The sequence below is a fragment of the Penicillium hispanicum genome, assembly GCF_028827665.1.
Source record: "Penicillium hispanicum strain IBT 35686 chromosome Unknown utg000005l_segment0_segment0, whole genome shotgun sequence".
NCBI classification, from domain to species: Eukaryota; Fungi; Ascomycota; class Eurotiomycetes; order Eurotiales; family Aspergillaceae; genus Penicillium; species Penicillium hispanicum.
Genome location: NW_026623197.1, coordinates 2,078,898 through 2,100,153, shown reverse-complemented (window position 1 = coordinate 2,100,153; position 21,256 = coordinate 2,078,898). Strand labels below are relative to the sequence as shown.

Below are 21,256 nucleotides of genomic sequence, written 5' to 3'. Positions count from 1 at the left end.
CGAGTCATCTCGGCCGACTTCCGTCGACTCATACTTCACTTCCATCGAACATTGATCTGCACCCAGTGTCGCAAACTGTGTCATGTTTTATCTATCGTCTCTTTTTGTTGGTGACTGGTTGAATTGATTTCTGCGAGGAGGTCTTCTGGGTGATCTCATTTCACCAACTTCACAATGCCCACGGACAATACACCTCCTGACTCTAACGCGTCGAGGATATCTGAAGACCATCGTCCACCAAAACCCCCATCGAAAATGCCCGATATGCAACAATCAGCCTCCTCCAAACTTGATCGTGGGTGGAGGAGGGTAGTCCGCAATTTCACGCCCTCGTTCGTCCTCCACTGCCACTCTACTCCCACATCAGATGGATCTTGCTGACTCCCGGTGCAGATGGTTCTCAGTGACGATGGGTACCGGGATTGTCTCGGTGCTCTTGCACACTCTTCCCTACAATGGCGCATGGCTGTACTGGATCTCCGTGGTGATCTTTGCCCTGAACGTGCTACTGTTTAGCATGGGATGTCTCATCAGCGTACTGCGGTACACCTTGTACCCCGAGATCTTCAGGGTCATGATCACACACCCCGTCCAGTCTATGTTCATTGGTACTTTCCCTATGAGACTTGCGACGATTATTAACATGGTCGTCTTTGTCTGTGTACCGGCCTGGGGAGAATGGGCTCGGTACTGCGCCTGGGGACTGTGGATCTTTGACGCCGTCGTTTCCGTAATGACAGCTCTGTCTTTGCCATTCATCCTGTGAACATATCCTTCCCATCGGGCGATTGGCCGTTATTGACTTCTTGAACAGCATGGCCCGGGGGGGCGAAATACACCTGTCCTCGATGACCGCCGTCTGGCTTCTTCCCATTGTGAGCTGCATCGTTGCCGCCTCCTCCGGCGCGGTAGTCGCCGAGGTACTCCCTAATGACCAATATGCCCTGTGGATAGTGGTTGTCAGCTACGTGCTGTGGGGCATTGGCCTTCCCCTCGCGCTGATGGTCATGGTGATTTACCTACAACGCCTAACGCTGCACAAGCTGCCCCCGAAGGCCGTAATTGTGAGTGTGTTTCTGCCCCTGGGGCCACTGGGACAGGGTGGATATGGGTGAGTCGAGTCTTGTCTGCCTCGGAATGCCGTCCTTTAACATATCGCTCAGTGCAATGAAGCTGGGCCAATGCGCTCGTGATATCTTCCCCAGAACGCAGACTCTGGAGCAGGGATCTGGTCCGACGTTCTACACCATTGGGTTTTTGATTGCACTCATTTTGTGGTCCTTTGGTCTTGTGTGGCTGTTTTTCGCATCTGCCTCGATTGCGCGATCCAAGACCTTCCCGTTCAATATCGGCTGGTGGGGATTTACTTTTCCACTAGGCGTGTATGCGGCGAGTACTTGCCAGATGGGCCGCGAACTGCCCTCGCGATTCTTCGACGTCCTCGGAACAGTATGTGCGTGGTGTTCGTGCACTTTGTCAATATGTGCTCATGCCTCTTTAGATTCTCTCTGTTTTTGTCGTGGTGCTGTGGATTATTGTGAGCGGGGGGACTCTGCGGGGTGTAGTATCTGGCAGGCTATTCTATGCGCCGTGTCTGGCGGATCTGCAGGCGCCGACAGAGGAGAAATATGGGAGCAAAGCGGCATAGAATAGTGTTGGATCCAGCAGTGGGTATATGTGAGCATGGAGGAGTAGAAGGGAGTAGAAGTAGAAGGGATGATCAGGGATGCTATACTCCCCCGGATCCACTCACGTGATGCGGAGGATTATTTTGCATTTTATTATTTTTTGAGTTAATAATATTTCCCTATTTTCGATTTCCTCCCATCGCGATCTCCCCCGTCCAAAGCGTCATCCACACCCGCTGCTCCGCCCCGATCCCGCTCTGCCCGGCTTTGTCGCCGCTAGAGTCGCTCTTGCCCCAGCGCGGAAGCCTGTCGCGGCGGTCTTCTTGCCCCCCTGAATCGCCCTTTCGTGTGCGCCTGGCGATTTTTCTCCTGCGCTGACCGGCGGCACTCGGCCTCCGTAGCCGCTAACCCCCTTTGGGATCGTGCCGCTGGCTGCCTTGTTGCCTTGTTGCCTTGCTGCCTGGGTGACTCAGGCTGTGCGAACAACAAAACACGCGGCGCGACTCGAGCGGTGGCACCGTAAGAGTGAGATCGTTGGCGCGACCACTGCTCGGATTCTGGACCCTCTGACAGGATCGGATTTCAACCGCAGATCCGGATCCTTTGCAAGCAGTGGTCGCATGTGTCGCACGTGAACAGCCTCGACCTCGAGCCGTCACTCTCCAATCCCGCGCTGACGGCGAGCGTCGGAGATTCCACGTCATTGAAGATGATGGGCTACGGGGGTCAACCCTTCCACTCCCAGCAGCCTCAGCAGCAACAGCCACCCTCTCAGCAACAGCATCCTACGTCGCAGCCTCCGCACCCCTTAGGCCCGCAGCGTCAACCTGTTCCCTCTCCATCGCTAGGTGCCGCGCCGAATCTGCCACCGCATGGCAGCCCGTTTCCCAACAACAAGCCGCTGTTCCGCGCACAACCACAGCAGAGCTACACCTCCGCGCAATCGCCTGATTTGCGTAAGATGGCGCCGACTTCATCGGGTCCGCTGGCGGGGTACCCCACTACAACCAGCTTTGCGCAATTCCCCGGCCACTTTGCCCCGCAGGGCTCCCCAGACTTGATGTCGCGCAACCCCGACCCGTTGGGCCTGCATAATCTACAACGGGGATTCAACCCATTGGCGCACTTGCGCCCAGGGATGAGTCCACCGACGGGCATACCCCACTCCCATGCTATGGGCGTGTCCTCGCCGCAGCCGTCGCTGAACCGCCTTCCTCACTCGGGTGTGCACCAGCGAGATCCTCACCCCTCTGCGAGTCCATCTATAGCCAGTCCTTCCATGTTCACGATTAACCAGCAGCGCCAGCCTCAATCTCAACCGCAGTCCCCCCAGCAGGCTCATCAGCAGAGACAGCAGCAGCAGCAGCAGTACCATCAGCAACAGCAGCAGTATCAACAGCAACAGCAGCAAAAACAACTTCAGCAGCAACGCCTTGAACAACAGCAGAGGCTCGAACAGCAGCAACGTCTTGAGCAACAACGCCTAGAGCAGCAGCGTATTGAACAGCAGCAGCAACAGCAACGCCTCGAACAGCAGAAACAGCTTGAACAGCAGAAACGCCTCGACCAGCAGAAGCAGCTTGAACAGCAGCAGCAGCAGCAACGCCTAGAGCAGCAGAAACAGCTTGAACAACAGAAGCGCCTGGAACAGCAACAACAGCAACAGCGCTTGGAGCAGCAGCGAGAGCAACAGAGGCAGCACCAACAACGGATAGAACAACAGACCCTGGAGCATCAACGGATAGAGCAACAGCTCATCGAACAACAGCGCAGGGACCACCAAAAACGGCAGCTGGAGCAACAACTGGAACAGCAGAAGTTGCAGCAGCTGCACCAGCAAGCCCAGCCTCCAAATGCATATCAGCAGCAGCAATCTCCGTTCTCGCAGCACGCACAGCCTCCTTTCCACCAATATCAGCCACATCAGCCGCCAAATCCATACACTTCCCACCACGCACCGCAATTCACTCAACCTCCGCAGCCTCACTTCCCTCCATCTCAGCAGACGCACCAGTTCCAGCATTATCAGCCCGTATCCCAGCCCTCTGTGGAGCCATCTGCTCGCTCTATAGCACAGCCTGGGCCTTTGTCGTTGGGGAATGTGGTTGTCAAGACCGAAATCAAGACCGAAGAACGAAGCCCAGCTCCCAAGAAGAAGCCGAAGCCGCGTGCCTCTGCTGCTACTGTTACCAGTACTCCGACTTCTCAACCTCATGCTCCTCACCAAGCTCAGGCTGCCCAATCAAGTGCTCCTACTGCTCCTACTGCAACCCCTACACAGCCCAACGGACAGGGGCAGGCTGCTCCCATGTCAGGGACGCCCGGTAGTAATCAAGCGACCCCGACACCCCGCCGCAAACGTGGACGCCCGCGGAAAGAGGAAGTCGCGGCCAGAGCTGCTCAGGCTGCGGCCCACGCTGCTCAGACTGGTCAGCCAATCCCGGTCAGCCACCCGGGACAGTCCTCCTTCCCGTCAAATATGAATCTCACAACTCCAGCCTCTATCGGTGCAAATGGTACTAATACTCCACAAATACCCATCATTGGCCCAGATGGGACGCCGCTCCCACTGAAACGGAAACGTGGTCGTCCACGCAAAGCGGATCAAATTGCATGGGCAGCTGCAACAGGCCAACCGCTGCCACCCCCGAAACCGAGGAAGCCACCACAACGCAAACCCGGCACAGGCCGGCCGCGTGGAAGGCCTCGCAAAGCAGATATTGCTGCTGCTGCTGCTGCCGCCGCCGCCGCGGGCGGAGATCAGGCCCAAGCAGTGAACAATCTCCAACCGGGTGAATCGTCTGATATGAATGCGAGCCGCAAGCGTGCGGCGCCTGCGACTGAGGATGACCCAAGCAAACGGCCCTGTCCAACACCGCCGTTTCCCCAACCAGGTCAATCTTTACCGCCGCAAAGCCATGCCCACGTACAACCAAGCCAGCCCGTAACAGGCCCGCAGCCTCACCTCCCGCCGCAGACACAACATACACACCCTCAGCCAGGCCAGCATCTGGGCCGCCAGTCGGCTCAACACTTGCCACAGCAGGCGCAACATCGGCCATCCAGCCAGCAGTTGCCTCCGCAGCCGGGTCAGCATTTGTCCATGCCGCACATGCAAATGCATCAGCACCAGCACCAGCAGTCACCTATTCATCATCCACGGCCCGCTCCGCCCCATCCGTATCTGCATATGCCCCCAATGCAGCACATGCAGCAGCCTCCGCAAGCGATGCACGGACATTCCGCGGCCCAGCCGCAGACCCAGGCTCAGACGAGGACTCCAGCGCAGCAGCAAAGCCGAGTTCCACCACCCCCGGCGCCCCAGCATCAGCACCAGCACACGTTCCAAGTCCAGCTGCAACCCCAGCCGACCTAATGGTTTCTCGGCTATGGATGCTAATCTGCCCGACACTATATTCTGCCGCCCGTTCCATCTCCTGCGCAGCTAATGCTGTCCCCATCTCACCGCCAACATCCTTGTTATTTAGGCGTTCCCCACGCCCTAGATCCCACGATACGAGTACCATCGACTCTGCATTGATTCCCCCAATACCTTCTGTTCTTGACGTGATCTGACCTGATTTGACCCGATTTGCCCTGCATTTCCTCTTCCTTATCTGCAATATCATATGGCACATTGACTCTACGACCGTAAACCCCCGGTCCGGTTCGTGTCTGGCGTTTTGTTCGTCTGGGTGTGACTCTCGGCATGAAAGGCATTTGCGATTCGCGCTGTTCTGTTCTGTTCGCTTAGCCTGTTTGATATGGTTGTTTTGGTTTGGCTGTTTTCATATATATCTAATGTTATAGTACATATTCCTAATTTGATTGTGGGCATGACCATTACCTTATTGATCACTGCATCGTCCATATCGGCGGAGTCTGGATTGGGAATTTACCTGCAAATCAGCCTAGAAATCATATCTATAGCCCTGGGAAGTATATAATGCATTTGGGTGGGGCCATTCACAGTGCTCGCAGGCTCTACACTTTTGTACCGCCGTTGGTACCCCTAGAGCCTCCATCATACGATAGGCAGTCGATATTGCAAAGCAAAGGTATGACCTCTATCAACATGCATTGAGGTATTAACGCGTACGGACAAATCTAGATAGTTCTACACTTCCACCAGTCATGTCACTATCCCATCCGTAGAAAGACTGCTGCTATACCTAGCTCGCATTAGAAGCGCTAAACGCCCATGCCGAATCGGAACCCAAGCAACGCCTGAATGAATGGCACACACATTCCTGCTCCTACTCCGTGCTGAATATAACTCCCAATGAAATGGAGCAAACCGCCAGAAACTCCACAGACCTCCATGGAAAATAAAGAAAGTAGAAAAGAAGGAAAAGAAACAATCCTACCGCGCGGCATAAAACGAGCCGCCCCCCTCGAAATCCACCAACCCATCCAATCCCTCCATCCGCGCCGGCGCCTCCTCGCCAGAGCCGCCCGCCAATGTCTCCGCGCTCGGCCAGCCCTGCAAATCGACGTCGAGCGAGGGGGCGATTTTCCGGACCACGCCGTCGCAGAAGAGGAATGCGCGTCTGGAGGCTGGGTCCGCGGCGGCCATGGTGTGGATCCAGCAGAGGGCCTTTTTGGTCTGGGACACGGCGGCGCGGAGGTTCGTCTCGAGGAGGGGCGGGTAATGCACGTATGAGGATGCGGGCGGGTCGGGGTTCTGGGTGTGGTGCATGTTGCGCTGGGGCCCGGTGAACGAGCAGTGCAGCAGGCCGAGGAGCAGGGCGGTGGTGGCCTGCATGAGGAAGTGCAGGACGCTCCACCGGGGGGTGGCGCGGGCGAGCCAGCGGAGGTCCGGCTGGTCGGGCAGGATGGAGAGCAAGGAGCTTGCGGCCTGGAGGCAGTTGGTGGCCATGTCGCCGCGGAACTTGGTAGGTGGTGTCTGGTCTTCTGGGGAGTGAGGCGGGGAGGGCGTTTGTGTGAGACATGGCCGGTACAGGGTGATGCAGGCAGAGTAGTAGCTCATGGCGAGACAGACGCGTTCGCGGGCGTGTGGGAGGGATTCATCGTCGAGTTGGGCGTGGTCCAGATGCCACGGCCCGGCGTTGGGCATGGTGAAGCGGTAATCGGAGGGCAGTTTACTGAGCCAGCGGTCCAGACGGAGACTGTACTTCTGCAGCCGGTATTCGGTCTGGCTGGCTCCTTCGCGCATACCCTCGATACTGTAGACTTTGTTCAAGGCCGCCTGGGATATGAGAGTGAGGTCGACGAGATGATGGAAGAACAGAGACGGGCACGGCTGGCATTCATTGGTCCATCCTGTGATATCCCGCAGCTGGGTTGCGGATTCCAGGATGGTCGGACGCAGCCGAGACTCGCGCCATGAAGCATCGTGAAGAAGACGAGACGTCTCGGGCTGGTCCAAGTTTTCTTCTTCTACGGGGAAGGGAAGGTGGACGGAACAGAGACCCTCTCCGACGCAGGATGCCCGGCCATGCATAGTAGTGAGAAGATGCTCCATCGAATAGATTGACCACCAAAGTCGACAGCGGGCTTCTTTTGATGCATCGTGGGTGCGATCATCCGTCAAACGGAGATTGATGCCGAGTGAAAGAGCAGAACGCAATGCCATGCTCGAGAACTTGGATGCCCTGGGAATGGGTGAGTGCCTGGGTAGCTTCCCCAATGAACGCCAGATGGCATACCTGTTGATCTGCCCCAAGAAAAGCAGATATACGGCCACCAACAACTCCAGCTGGATCTGCTGTAGATCAGTATGCTCGAAAAGAACTCTCTCGTGTAGACTCAGCTGGCGAGCCCGAGTCAGGAACACCAGATCCTCTTCGAAGCTCGGTTTGTTAGCAAAGTCTATCAGCCGGCGATGTCGACAGCCAATCGCAAAGATCATGTTGAGGATTGCCAGCCACTTTCGGGGCGGCTGCGCCGAATGATCATAGAACTGCCGATACTGACCCGTGAAGGCTGGTCTCCGAACCGCGCTGAAAAATGGATGCACGAACGTCATATACGCATTGAAGTATTCATCGGCGATTTCACGCGGCGGCACCGCGAGCGGATCGGTGCCCTCAACCAGCGGGATCTCCATATCATCTAGATGGTAGTTCATCATCGCGATGGGAATATCCTCAACCAACTTCTCGTTCGGATGCGCAGAGCCCATGCCAGCTGGGACCGTCGGCTGCTCTGCGATGAGCGGCGACGCGGTCTCGGTCTGTTCATGACTACTGCGCGATTCGACGCCGTCCCCTAATCGTCGCATCCACGAAACTTCCGACGTCTTCCCGAAGAAGCCGGCGGCACGCGTAGTCTCATTCCGATTCAGGTCTTCGTCGACCTCGTCGACTGCGTCCAAGGACCCGACAGATGAGTCGGAGTCGGAGTCATCCTCGGCGTGCCTGAGTTTCGAAGAGTTGCCATCTTTGGACTATACGGACGGGGACCACGGGTTAAAGTACTGGGCATGGTTGCGAGCCGCGGGAGCGATCGAGGTTGTCCAGTGCATGCTTACCTTAAGCACTTTTCTGATTCTCCGTGCTGTAGGTGCATCGACTTCACCCTCAAGATTGCGAAGCAGCGACTCGTACCGTCCTACACGCCGAGTGAGAAGGTCGAGTTGTTTCTGGTCGCGGACGCGTTTCACGTCTTCGTACAGACATTGGTTCCTGTGATACAGACACTGTCCACAGGATGGCCGTTTCCCGTCACATTTTATTTTACGTTGGCGACAAGCTTCGCATGCTCGCGCAGACCGGCGTCGGCCGCGAAACGCTGACGATGGAGCAAGTCGAGGGATGGCGACCTTGTTAGCGGCTGGCATCGTATGGTCGAAGGGACCCACAGGTGCTGCAGTATATAGCTGCCCGACATTCGCGCCTGCCAGCGGGTTTGATGGAAAGTATGGATTCTGGTCGGAATATGCATGTACCGCAGGGGCCGGGGATATCGGACTCATGGACGAGGTCCAGATAGTCCCGACACTCGACGGATCGGATTCAGGGCTGGTATGACCCAGTGAGTCTTGCGGGTTATTCATGAGGCCGAAGGCGGGAGAAAAGATGGTAACGACATCGGGATGAAAATGAGCCCACGACTGATGCTGTCGAAAGAGAGAGGTCGGAGAATGATTTGATGGAGGCCGGGAATGGGGAACTGGCGCCCAGGCGAGGGGAATGAGCTCATAACTCCACGGCCGGTTCCAGCGTGCCTCCAACCAGACATCCACTGCCCCTCAGTTCACTTTACCACTGCAATAGACACCATACTTTCTCGCATGGGCAGCGGGTCCATTCTCGACGCAGCACTTACACTAAATGAGCGGGCAAGCGCTGGGTTAACCTGCTCTTGTCACCCAATGCGGCTGTGAGTCGAGCATCCGATGCTCTGAGAGGCGGCGGGACGTTTGACGTCAGATCGTCTCCAGCATCCCGGCAACCCTGCGACCGCATCGTCCACACAAAGGACTTGAAAAAGGGGCCGATGCGTCGCATATTCTTCCGTGGCAGTCTAGACGCGACGATCGTCGCCGGTGTCAAATAAACAGACTTACAGATCGAACGGGCAGATGACCGCGTGAGATCATAGCTGGAGCAGCTTGCCATGATCCCCAATAGTGCCGATGAAAATCTTCCCGCTCGGAGCAGGCCAAGGAAAATCAACACGCCACCGGTCGATGTCTCTCGGAGAGCACGTCGTCCTTTCCCAAGCTGAGACTCTCGTAGCGGTCAAGCATATCCGACAGTCCCAGACCGGGATAATCTTGGAGACTCCGGTCTCCCTCGCCGCCAATCCCGCGATACTTGTCCTCTTGATTCAGCTTTTCCAGGCCCTCGGCATACTCATCGAACCGACTATGACCCTTCCGCGAGGCCTCCTCGTCGAAGAGATCCTTCAGCTCATCGGGAATCGAAGCCACCTCGCGAATGCGGTCTCCCTGGGCCTTGGCCCGGACAGACTGCCGGAAGATATGAAACAGGTTGCGCCCCAGGGTCGAGCGACTCGCAACAATTGTGAACGCACTCGCGAGGGACAGGAAGTCCTGGTCGAGCACGTTGAACGACTCCTGCTCCAGCATCGTGAATAGGGCGAGGTTGATCGCGTACATGGCGAAATGGTGGGCGCGGCTGAACCCGAATTCGCGACGGTAGAGTCGCGTGAGTTCCGCGATGCCTCGAGCTGCTAGTTGCGTGACCTCCCAAGCATTGTATTTGGACGCGGGCGCTGGTCGTGGTGGGCTCTCTGGTGTTTTCGGAGCATCGGAAGTTACGCTCGCGGTTTCATCGTCGGATATACAACTGAATAAGTTGATGATCAGGGCATTATACCGCATCCTCGTGCAAGTCAGCCAGAGCCGCCAGAATCAAGATAACCACCAAGAAAAAAGGAACTACCGAGAAAGCAAAAGGAGACTTGAGTTCTTACTTGAGCAGAATAATCGATGGAGGCGGCCGATACCTCAACTCAAACACATTCGGCCACAGCTCACACCAGTGTCGTAGCCGCTCATACAGCACCTCCCGGCTCTGGCGGTGCACCGGTTCAAACACGCCGCGGTCATCCCCAAACATACTCCGCGAGACATCGCGAGCAATGGTGGACAGGTTGCACGCCTCGTCAAAGTACAGACTTAGATACGCCGGGCGGGTCTCGCGATGCGTCGGATACGGACCCCAGACGGACTCGTCATCGGACTGGCTGAGGGCGATCCGAGGGATATTGACGTGGTCGATCAAACAGGGCCGAAGGAAGCCGGTGTGGACCATTCTGCGATGATGCGTGAGTACCAATTCATCTCTTTGGTTCTTCAGATGCCAGGGACCATGTCGAGGGATCCTGCGGGACGGGTCATTCATGGACACGGGCACATACGTGTCAATGTTGAACAGTCCCCAGGCCGTCCGTCTACAAGAGGTATCCATCTCCTGGGAGAGATGCTCCGACGCGATCCGCGGCCCCTTTGTGCCCACTAGTCCCAATGACTCGCCCATACGGATGGCTTCGTGGAGCATGATATAACCCAGGTCGTCGTTGCGCGACATCGCATACCTGGACCCAGGGATTAGACAGTGACACAGATGGAACTGTCCCGCATTAACATACCGTTCATGCATGAGCAGCGTCCCCTGCAATTTCGCCAGACTCGGCCGCGAAGACTGGACTTCCTTTAAGCGCTCCGCCTCGGCGAGGAAATCACTTCCTTTGGAGGAGATATCTCCTGGAACCACGTATGCCTCTGAGAATTCCGAGAAATACTATGTACGCATCAGAGACCAAGGCCATGCAATGTACAGCGTCAACCGAGATCAATAGGAAACCCACGCAAGCATTACTCAGCATCGCATTCACCAAGTACGGGCTGCAAAACTCCGAGCCCAACTCCCCATTAGCCATGTGCCGCAAAAACACCCCCTGGTCCACGAAGGCGTGGAATGGGTAATCCCACGTAAAATACAGCGACACCAGGTGCGAGACGAGGTCGCTGTCCTCGGTGACAGTCGTCCACGGCCGCGCAGGGACCTGGAACGGCGCCTCATCGCAGAGATAGTGGATGTCCATGACCTTCCTCCGGAAAACAGGGCTCGCACCCTCGACGTTAATCAGGTTACGCATGTCCTCTAATTTGCTCACGGCCTCGTGGGATGTTTCCCCCGCGGCTCCAAGCTCGGACAGCGTCTCGTCGATATAGGAGCGGATCTCGTGGGCGGGTGCGTTGTGCCGGATGATATCGAGGAGTTGAAGGGCCTTGGACTCGTCCGCCTCGCGGACGAGCTTGAAAAGATCGCCGAGTAAATCACGGTGGTAGGATAGCTCGTCGGCTGTGCGTTTGGCGGCGACGCGGCGGCGCTGGTCTAGAGATTCGTCGAAGATGCAGACGCGCCGGAAGGAGCGGCAGTTATCGCAGGGTGCGGTACCAGAGCACTATTTCCCGTCAGATGTCTTGTGATATGCTCCATGCGCAATATCGGCCACGCCAGTGGATAGCCCACCTTTCGTTTGGACTTCTTGCATGCCAAACAGGCAGTCGACACCCGCTTCTTCCATAACGACCCGGGGGTCTTTGCCTCGTCTTTGGTTGGACTGCTTTTATCCGAGGTCGGCGAGGGTCCCGGTGCAAGCTGGTGGTATTGATCGCTCATTGTGGAGCATGGATGTTACTGTACAGGTATAAGAAAACATGGCTGCCACAGCCGCAGGTACAGAGGACAGATTATATTAGGCGCAATTGCAGATGCAGTTGCAGCCACCTATGGCGGTGGTGGCAAGGCCTGGTGGGCCAGACATTGTGGACGCCGCCATTCAATCCGAGAGAAGGCGTGTATCAAAAACATCGGAGCGAGAAAAAACAAAGGCGTGAGATGTTTGTTTTCACCAGTGTAGTGGGCATCTTCAGAAGAGTTTCAGTTGGAATGACTTCATCCCAATTGCGCTCGCACTAAGAAACAGAATAACAGCCCGGTAATAGATTACCTGGAATCGATTTAGGGCAAGAGGCCGGGGACATTGCTTATTGATGACGTGCGCTAGAGTCACTAGGAACTCCAACCCACCTATCCGATGCGGCAGAGAAGTGCGGTGGGCATCTAGACGTCCACACGCCCAAGGAGGCAGCACATGATGCGGTGGCGGAGAAGAGCCTCAGCTTCGGTGGTGCTACTTGCGTGAACGATTCCTGGGGGAGATGTAGGTTGCTGGGGCTGTTCCATTTGACCGCGGCTGTAGATCTGAGTGGGCAGCGCAGTTGAGATGGTGGAGGGGGAAAGTGACAAGCTAGAGGAGAACTGGGCCAATTGTAATCAAGAGTTTGTACAGTACGTCTCGTTTGTACCGTATGTCTCGAAACTGGTGCCGCCACTTTTACTCTTTACATACTCGTGAAGTATTTCTCGTACCTGAATATGACGACAAGCTAGTGTTGTTTGGGAATGGCCTCAGATTAACACTCTTCCTGTATCGTCCTAATACAGTATCTTACCCTCCTTATCATCTTTTACTATGTGGAATTGCATTCGGCGATCCAAAGTAGCTGAAAACATTCTATTGAAGTACAAAACAAATCAGATTTGAGGAGGGCCTCGAGAATCAGGCAAGATGTCACTTTCCTCTACTACTCTTAATTAATCTGGTACTGGCAGCGCAGATCGTCTTATCCAGACAGCCTCGTGCACCTGTTTATCGCAAAACTTAGCCTTGATTCTCTTTTCTTGACGCTGTGATCTTATCCCTCGGTTGAACCCAACGCAATAATGATACTAGACTCCTCCGTGGTATCTTCTCCCTTAGGAGAATGGCTTGTACCCCTTCCAACGATGATAAAACCTTGCCGATCTGAACTGCATGATCTGTGGGAAACCCCCTTGTATGCCCTTATCCCGGCTACTTGAATTGGTTTCGAGAGAGCTAGTGACTGACTTGATTTGGTACTATCTGGCTAACGTTCTCTGCAACAGGATGTAGTGGATATATACTTCAAATGCAATCGAAAAGAGGCCTAGATTACTCCGCAGTCACGATCTGGCAATTTATCCAGGAATGGTGGGTATGCTGACTAATACAAAACAAGTGCCTCCCCCCCAAACCTTAGAAACTCCAGGTAGATAGATAGTCCATCTTGGAGTACTGGATGCTGACATTTTCCATTCCGCAGCGACGGAGACGCACCTGGTGCCACCATCAAATCACCTATATTGAGGAAAATGCGTCGCTTTGAACGCATTCACGATGTTGTCGAGCCTGTCGAAGAGTATCGTGCTGGAGGCTACCACCCAGTTCACCTCGAGGACACCTTCCAGCATAGGTATCGGATTGTCGGAAAATGGGCATTTGGTCAATTTTCCACAGTTTGGATTGCCCAAGATACAAGGTTGATTTACCTTGTCCTGTTTCCTACTTTGCCCGCGACGATCAAACTTACGTTTCCCCGGCCTCTAGGCTTGAAAGATATGTTACCTTGAAGATTCTCAAGGCGGATGTCTCAAGGAACAGCCGAGAGCGTTCTATCCTCCTTCACTTATCGAGAGCAGACACACGTCACCCGGGCAAGAATCATGTTTTGCAATTACTGGATCATTTTGAGCATAAGGGGCCTAATGGCTTACACCTTTGCCTCGTGTTCCCGGTTATGTTGTCAGATGGTGAGGCAATGACTGTTCGGGAAAATCCACGCTGCGCAGGTTATGTTCGCGAAGTTTCGAAACAAGTACTGCTCGGATTGGATTATCTTCACGACCAGGGCCTTATTCATGGCGGTATGTACCTTGGGGACCGAATGCGCAAAATAATCAATATTGATTTTTGAACAGACCTCCAACCAGCCAACATACTGTTCACTGTGAACTGCGATTTATCGAGCGAAATGATGATGGAGCCTGAATTCAGTCCGGTCAATTGGCTTCCAGAGGTTGAAGTGGATAACAGTGCTCCGCAGTATCTTATGAGTTCGCAGCGGCCGCGCGGAATGCTAGACACGGCAGCCTTCTCGACACTTACGGTCAAGATTGGTGATCTGGGCGGAGGTTTGCGCCCTTTTTGTGATGCGAGAATATGGATTGTTGACTTTGATTATAGCTATATGGAACACACAAGATGATTCTCTTCCTGTTACGCCAATAGCTTTGAGGGCGCCTGAGTTACTCAAACCCCATTTGTGGAACGAAAAGGTTGACATATGGGCTCTAGGGTGTTTGGTATTTTCCCCATCCATACTCCGTAATATGATCTGACCACAAAGTACAGATTTTTCAACTTGCGACAAATGAGCCACTCCTCCCGATAGGAACTTTTGGCTGCACAACTGACGAGGTTCGTGAGATTTTGCGATCTCTTATGCATCAGCTATTTGAGCATGGCAATCAGAAATTTGCTATCTATCTTAGCAAGCGGCTACCAGCTGATTTTGGCGAAGAAAATACTGAGAAGCTTGCAAATTTTCTTTGGTCAATGTTGCAAGAACGTCCAGAAGATCGAGAATCAACCACTGGACTTCTCAACCACTCATTCTTAGTTGGATGAAGGAATAGAGATAGCATCACTTGCCTCATCGAAGTCAATATATGTAACCACAAGAACACCATTTGTTTTCGACTATCAAGTAATCAGGAGAAGCTGTAAATCTGGTGTGTGCTTCAGTAGCTGGGTACGGGAGGCCAAGTGCCTACATAGTGGTAGAACCACTGGGAGCTCCGCGGAGCATTGTTATCCACTTCAACTCCTAGAAGCCGATTGGCAGAACTGAATTCAGATTCTGTCATCATTTGTCTTTTCTATTTAGTAGGAATCATGGAAAGATGCGTCGTCTATGACTATCAGACTTAGTTTGGGGAACCTTTAGAAGCTGCTCAATAAAATCCTCGAAGACAGATATATCAGTCGAGCGTCGGAATACCCAGGGGTGAAAATGTCGTCTTGAGTATACCTTGGGGACGGCTCTATGTGTGGGTCAGCCTCTGGGTGAGGTTACTATGAAGAAACCGACAATCTTGCGAGATACAATCACCCTATTGGCGATGAATTCGATGTCCGTGTGTGCTACGTAACTACGGACGATCGCCCTGTAACCGCCAATTCTTTGAACAGTTCGCGGGAACTAGCAGTGGTTTAATGGATTAACACTCCCATTTTCCTTTTTTTCAATATATTATATACCATTACCTAAAATAATCCATGGATATATCACCTGTTTCTTTTTCTTTTTATTTTTTTGACTACTGTACCTTGCCTTGCGATTTGGTGGATCGAATCCTATTCTGGCCCCAGACTTGGCCTCGAAGGGATTACTATATGTAGTAATATATGGATACCGCCCTACAGTGGCCCCTCGACCATATGGGAAGGGAATTGATTGTAGAAATACTGTGGAGCATGGTACTTAGCGCTTTAGTTTTGCGTTGGCCTGCCTGTGTATCAACTCCCAGTCCGCCAAAACAATCAACTTTCTCTTCGACTGACTATACTCTAACACCCTCACCCGCCTTCTCGGGGTCTATCGACCATCGAGGGCGACCATGTTGTTCTCAACAGTCCTCATCTGTTTCCTCTTCCATTGTCCACTTCTTGTTCAAAGCAGGGCGATCAGTCAACGCGCTGATTCATCGGACTCCGATGCCTCAAGAGCACTGTGGCGAGTATCAGAATGGACACACGGCGAATCCAGCGATGACAGCAACCTACCACCATTACAGACCCCGGCGGATCCGCTCGCAAATATTCGAAACATCTTCGCCGTTGTACCGTTTTCATCATTATCGCGTGTTGGTTCTTTGGCGGCGGAAATGCACTTCTATGATGACCTCTCCGGCCCTTTCTCCATGGGATACATGAATAACATAGACCGTGGGATTATTGTCCTTGTTACCGCGACCGAGGGATTCTGGGCAGTGAGGATTAAGACATCTTACGAAAGAAGGATTTATCGAGGGGATTGGCACGACATCTCACCAGAAACGCTTCGAGAGAAGACTATGTTCAAATTTTACGTTGGTGTTCAGATCTTAGGGCAGGACAACGGGGTCCAGCTCCAAGCAGCCATGAAGCCAGCATCGCCCAAACTCCAAGATTTCCTTACGGAATTGAAAACGAAGAACGGGAAACCCACCCAGCTGTCTGTTACTCTACCACCCACGGTGGATAATCCGAGCGCCCATCCGGATTTCAACAGAGCCTTGGCGGATGAGACTTTGGACATGCTTCAGAAGGCGTTCCCGGACGCGAACATCTTGTTCAACTGGATTGAAATGCCTGGCGCAGAAGAGACCGACCCCTTCGCAAACGCATTTGGAGTGAGCACGTTGCATGGTCGGGATACGAACAACCCTGCCGTGGGCGAGTGGATTGCAGCATACTACGGCTCGTTTCGTATTTTGGGCGTGGAGTTTCCCGACAGTATGCGAACCACGAACTATGAAACTTCCAATGCGATGACAATCGATCTGGTTGGTGGCTCCACCGAGACCACCGAGCCCATCGATCTGAGTGGCGATATCAACATGATCGACCTGCCCAGTATAGACCTGGCCGACGCTATGGACCTGGATCAATGCAATACTGAAGATCTATTGGATGGCATTGTATCGATTCAGCTGGAGAGCAAAGACGGGAAATTGCAGCCAACCCCCAATCTGGTGGATAGAGACAACCGCGACACTATTACTGCTCTTTATAATAATGGACCGGGCTCCGGAGACGACGGACTGATCTTCATAGTGCTCACGAAAGATGAGAGCTGGATATTGCCAGTCCCGTGGAGTTATCTCAAAGACAGCAAAATGCAGGGAGTGCGTTTCAGCGAAAGCGTACAGGAATACCAGTCGTTCATAAGGGAGTATCTTGGCTATGACGATTCATCCTCAGATGCAACCCCAGTTACGAACAATCTGGTGGAGGTCCTGACAAAGTGGAAGCAGCAAAACACACGGATACAGGGATACGCCATGGTCTCCCGTGTGCAGCAGAGCGCCATAGCTGGCTCGAAGCTCTCGCAACTAGCCTGGAAGCTGATTGCAGAGCTGACCGAGACTTACCTGGGCCAAAAGATAGAGGAAGTGGTCCGCATTCGCTTAAGCACGAGACGCAAGCTGCATCTATTCTCAATGACGTCTGATTACTTGCCAACAGGGGAAGCTCAAATAAATCTGAGTTTCGACAACAAAAATATGGTGACGCTGAACATTCCCAGCACGGGTGATGCTAGAGTCACGATTTGGGACAAGTTTGCATCGAAATGGAATTTCAACGAGTGATCCACCGAGAATCAGGGCTAGAGGTGACTCACGGGTTTGTTGAGAATAGAATCTTGTTTGTTTATGACATTCTACTGTTCTCTTCCTTTACCTAAGAATATATTGGTTTGGAATTGATACCTTTCCAAGGTTGTTCGATTACAGAATGCTGAATCGGGCAAGGGACAAGATGATTCGAGTGGTTCAATCAACTAATCCGTGCGATGGAGTCAGCACATAACTGATTCCCTACCTACCTTTTATATATAAGAGTTGAAATATAATTCTGTTTTGATGAACTCTCTATCTAATATTCCCCTCTTAATACTACAAACCTACCCTAGGTAAATCCCAAGGTCCTGGAGATCCCTAGGCTAACTAGCTACGACCGATTTACTAGAAAAGAATAGGAAATATACGGTACAATTACTCCTGTTCCTAACTCAAACACACTAAACGGCAATACAAGGTTCCACACCCGAATATGACCGGCATGTGGGTCTGGCGCTGAGGTTCTCAATCTACACACCCTCTCTATTTTGAGTGACCAAAGATCAAGCCAGGTAGCTGGGCGGTAACTAGGGGGCATGAGAGGTCCAAAATCCAAGAGATGAACAAGTTTTGGAAGGATTGCATTGACTAACTAGGATAAACCTGGGTAACACAGCACTTGACGAAAAAACAGACAAGGAAAGAGACTGCGGTTCCCAATGCAGCCAACAGAAACAACAAGAAAGAAAGACGCTGGATTATTGTAATGTAATACAAGCACATCTTTTGCATACTCCATGGAATCCGTAGCCTCGAATGCAGCTCCCAGAACAAACAGAACTCAACACGCCCGCGGCAGCACCCCATTCAAGACCCCTCTATGTGCCGGACCCCGGGTGACTGGGCGATCAGGTATCACACCAGCAGAGCACACGCTTAGTGCTCCAGGATTCTCAGGCTGCCCTGCACCACGCAGTTCTCCAGTACGGAGCCCGGAGGAATGTCAATGGTGCTGCCCTCGGTGGCCACAATGATGACCGTGCCCTTCAGGGTGACGTTACGGCCGAGGTTGACGGCACCGGTGATGGTGAGGTGGTCCAGCTCCACAATGCGGGGGATGCTGGCAATGCGCTTCTGGAAGTCGGAGACCTTCTTGAAGTCGGAGCCCAGCTTGATCACGGGCACACCGCCGAAGCGGTTGGGGTCCATGACGAGCTGGCCGTGCTCGAGGCGGTACAGGTCCGACTTGACCACCATCAGGTCGGAGCAGGTCTTGACGGGCAGGAAGCGGCGGCGGGGCACGTTGACACCGTGGGCGTTCTTGAAGTGGCGAATGGCAGCACCGACGGCGGTCTCCAGCTGGTAGATGGCCTGGTCGGCCTCGCCCTTCTTGTCGGCGGGGATGGACTTCTCGTTGGCGATGATCTCCATCTCCAGCTCGTTCTCCTCCACGACACGCTTGATGGCGCGGACGTTCATCCAGATGTTGTTGGTGTTGAAGTACTTGAACTTCTTGATGGACTTGAACTCGTTGACGTGTTCCTTGGGCACCTGGGCAATCTCGAGCAGGCGGACCTTGCCGTCGTAGTCGATGATGGTACCACCCTTGACGTCAGCCTTGGTCTTGTCCGTCAGCTCCATGATGTACTCGGCGTTGGAGTCCACCATGTGCTGCAGGATGCGCAGGTCGACGACGGCACCCAGGTTGTCAGCGTTGGACAGGAAGATGTACTCGATGCCCCGCTCGATCAGCTTGTCGAGCGTGCCGGAGTTGTACAGCGACTCGAACACGTCACCGTGGCCGGGAGGGTACCAGTCCTGGAGGGGAGCATCGAAGCTCTTGGGGGCGGGCAGGAGCGAGTCCTTGATGATACGGGGGTAACGAGACTGGTTGAAGGTGATGATGTCGACGTTGTGGCCCTCGTACTTCTTAATGATCGACTGGGTGTCCTGGTCGGTGTTGAACGAGTTCATCAGGACGAAGGGAACGTTAACATTGAAGCTGCGGTTGAGGTGCTCGATCTGGCGCACGGAAAGGTCCAGGAAGGACATGCCCTCACGGACCTCAATCACGGACTTGGGGCCCACGCAGCCCATGGAGGTACCCAGACCACCGTTGAGCTTGACGACCGCCAGCTTGTTCAGGAACTCAACCGAGGCGTCCGCACCGAGCTCGTCATAGCCCACCACCTGGGAGGGCTGGGGAGGGGCGATGCGGTCCCAGTTGACCACATTGCCCTTGGCCTTGTCGTTGAGGAAGCGGCGGAACAGCGCGAAGAAGTTGTCCATCTCCGCCTCGAAGCGCTTCTTCTCATTGCCATCAGGAACGGAGTCCGCGAGGGCGTTCAGGGCATTGCGCATCTGAGACGCAGCAACGCTGGTGGAGGCATTCTCAAAAGCCTGGGTGAAGGCGAGCTTGGTCAGCTTGGGAGTTTCAAACGCCATCGCGAGAGGCAACATAGAGGCGCAAAATTATGGTAGAATAGCAGAGCAAGATGGATCCAAAGAGCGAAGATCCAATGCAAAGAGAAAATAAAGGGTGTATGTATGTGGTTTCAAACGAGAGATGGTTGAAGGGAAAACAACAGAGGTCACGGAGAAGCTGCCTATAAACAAGAGAAGGCGTCGCGCGCAGAGCCAAACACCAACACGCCATGGCTACTTCTCTTGCACGACAGGAGCGACCCAGTAACCCTGCCGTTGTCAACTCAAGGCAGGTGCCCCCGAGAGCTCACCCGGTCATCATCTCCGGTTGACCGCCGCCCCCAGCAACAACCTTCTCCCACCCAACACAAATTTGACTCACCATGTGCGATTGCGACTTGCCGTGGTGCTTGCCAGCAAAGCCAGCAGAGGCCTCATTGGCAGGAGCCCGGAGGTGAGTAGGAAGAGCCTTGGCGGCCATTATGGAGCGAGAAAGGGGAAGATGTTTTTGGTGGGGAGAATCGAGCAGGATTCAGGAGGGGGCACGCTGGTGGTTTAAGAGGTGGTCAGCGAGGGCCAAACAACAAACAATCTGCGGTGCGACAGGGTGAAGAGCAAGTGTAAGCGAGTAGTGACAGGGCGAGATGAAATAGGTCGCTGGGAATTGCAGCGATAGGAGGGGTCGCCACACGCAGCGTCGATCGGGTAGCAAAGCCAGTTGGATGTCGACAAGCTGCCGTCATTGGCAACGGCGGCAGGCGCGGGGGAAACGTACCAGAGAGCAAGTCCAAGCTCAATGCACGATCAGCAACGGCACATTGAAGGAAAGGAGGAGAGGGAAAGAGGAAGAGGGAAGCTTTGGAGTGGAGGTGGGGGAGTAACGTGATGCTGATTTAAATATTCTCGGGATTCGAGCCACCGCTCCTTACTTCGCGCTGACGACAGCAGCCACTGGCTCTCGCACGTTCATCCACGGGTCTTTGTTGCCCGTGTGACGCTGTGGCTCTGACTACGATATCCTCTGTCCGCTGTCTGCTATGCTGTGTCCAGTACGGGATTGCACTACGGTTGACTGTCCGCCACTGGTTGTCCCCTATCTACTCCCCCGTCCGGTGGACCTCACGATGTTTCGGGGCTGACTATCCAAGGCTAAGCACTCCCAGGGTCCTGTCAACAGACCAGCCCATCAGGGAAAAGGGGAAAATGACTCCATCGAAAGAGGTTGAACTGGCTTCGACGTCTGATTATAAGCACCAGGATGGAACATCACCACGGCCACGGCAGGGACTTGACACTCGCCTCGACCGTGAACATGATTCCATCTAAGTTCCAGAATCCTCACTCAACGTGCCCCTTTTCCCCCTGCTTGATTCTCTGGACGCTACTGAGAGTGGCCAACCCACACCCCCATCCCGGCCCCACCAAGTGTCGGCGCCATCTGCTCCCCTGATCCAGAGATTCATATATACACACATACTGAAGGAGCATCTCAGTGCAGCTGGTCGACCCTGTTTCACC

The 21,256-nt window shown here is 53.9% G+C and overlaps 8 protein-coding genes across 8 annotated transcripts; 4 read left to right on the top strand and 4 right to left on the bottom strand.

Annotated features, from left to right (window-relative positions):
• Positions 1-174: 174 nt before the first annotated feature.
• N7459_006220 (TDT family transporter) lies at positions 175-1,648 on the top strand (the record flags this gene model as incomplete). The annotated part of the gene is made up of 5 exons (XM_056945404.1): positions 175-332; positions 394-762; positions 815-1,111; positions 1,164-1,449; positions 1,502-1,648. 5 exons carry the CDS (start codon positions 175-177, stop codon positions 1,646-1,648), a joined length of 1,257 nt encoding a protein of 418 aa, XP_056799739.1.
• A 689-nt stretch (positions 1,649-2,337) lies between these two features.
• N7459_006219 (uncharacterized protein) lies at positions 2,338-5,004 on the top strand (the record flags this gene model as incomplete). Its single annotated transcript, XM_056945403.1, has 1 exon — positions 2,338-5,004. One exon carries the CDS (start codon positions 2,338-2,340, stop codon positions 5,002-5,004), a length of 2,667 nt encoding a protein of 888 aa, XP_056799738.1.
• Positions 5,005-5,991: 987 nt separating this feature from the next.
• Positions 5,992-8,430, bottom strand: N7459_006218 (uncharacterized protein; the record flags this gene model as incomplete). The annotated part of the gene is made up of 2 exons (XM_056945402.1): positions 5,992-8,037; positions 8,122-8,430. 2 exons carry the CDS (start codon positions 8,428-8,430, stop codon positions 5,992-5,994), a joined length of 2,355 nt encoding a protein of 784 aa, XP_056799737.1.
• Positions 8,431-9,264: 834 nt separating this feature from the next.
• On the bottom strand, positions 9,265-9,939 carry N7459_006217 (uncharacterized protein; the record flags this gene model as incomplete). The annotated part of the gene is made up of 1 exon (XM_056945401.1): positions 9,265-9,939. One exon carries the CDS (start codon positions 9,937-9,939, stop codon positions 9,265-9,267), a length of 675 nt encoding a protein of 224 aa, XP_056799736.1.
• Positions 9,940-10,027: 88 nt separating this feature from the next.
• N7459_006216 (uncharacterized protein) lies at positions 10,028-11,746 on the bottom strand (the record flags this gene model as incomplete). Its single annotated transcript, XM_056945400.1, has 3 exons — positions 10,028-10,861; positions 10,929-11,528; positions 11,597-11,746. The coding sequence occupies 3 exons, from the start codon at positions 11,744-11,746 to the stop codon at positions 10,028-10,030; spliced, it is 1,584 nt and encodes a 527-aa protein (XP_056799735.1).
• Positions 11,747-13,254: 1,508 nt separating this feature from the next.
• N7459_006215 (uncharacterized protein) lies at positions 13,255-14,618 on the top strand (the record flags this gene model as incomplete). The annotated part of the gene is made up of 5 exons (XM_056945399.1): positions 13,255-13,447; positions 13,471-13,855; positions 13,910-14,122; positions 14,175-14,293; positions 14,343-14,618. The coding sequence occupies exons 1-5, from the start codon at positions 13,304-13,306 to the stop codon at positions 14,616-14,618; spliced, it is 1,137 nt and encodes a 378-aa protein (XP_056799734.1). The 5' UTR covers positions 13,255-13,303.
• Positions 14,619-15,610: 992 nt separating this feature from the next.
• On the top strand, positions 15,611-17,344 carry N7459_006214 (uncharacterized protein; the record flags this gene model as incomplete). The annotated part of the gene is made up of 1 exon (XM_056945398.1): positions 15,611-17,344. The coding sequence occupies one exon, from the start codon at positions 15,611-15,613 to the stop codon at positions 17,342-17,344; it is 1,734 nt and encodes a 577-aa protein (XP_056799733.1).
• A 906-nt stretch (positions 17,345-18,250) lies between these two features.
• On the bottom strand, positions 18,251-20,219 carry ugp1 (UTP glucose-1-phosphate uridylyltransferase; the record flags this gene model as incomplete). Its single annotated transcript, XM_056945397.1, has 2 exons — positions 18,251-19,738; positions 20,121-20,219. The coding sequence occupies 2 exons, from the start codon at positions 20,217-20,219 to the stop codon at positions 18,251-18,253; spliced, it is 1,587 nt and encodes a 528-aa protein (XP_056799732.1).
• Positions 20,220-21,256: the final 1,037 nt, after the last annotated feature.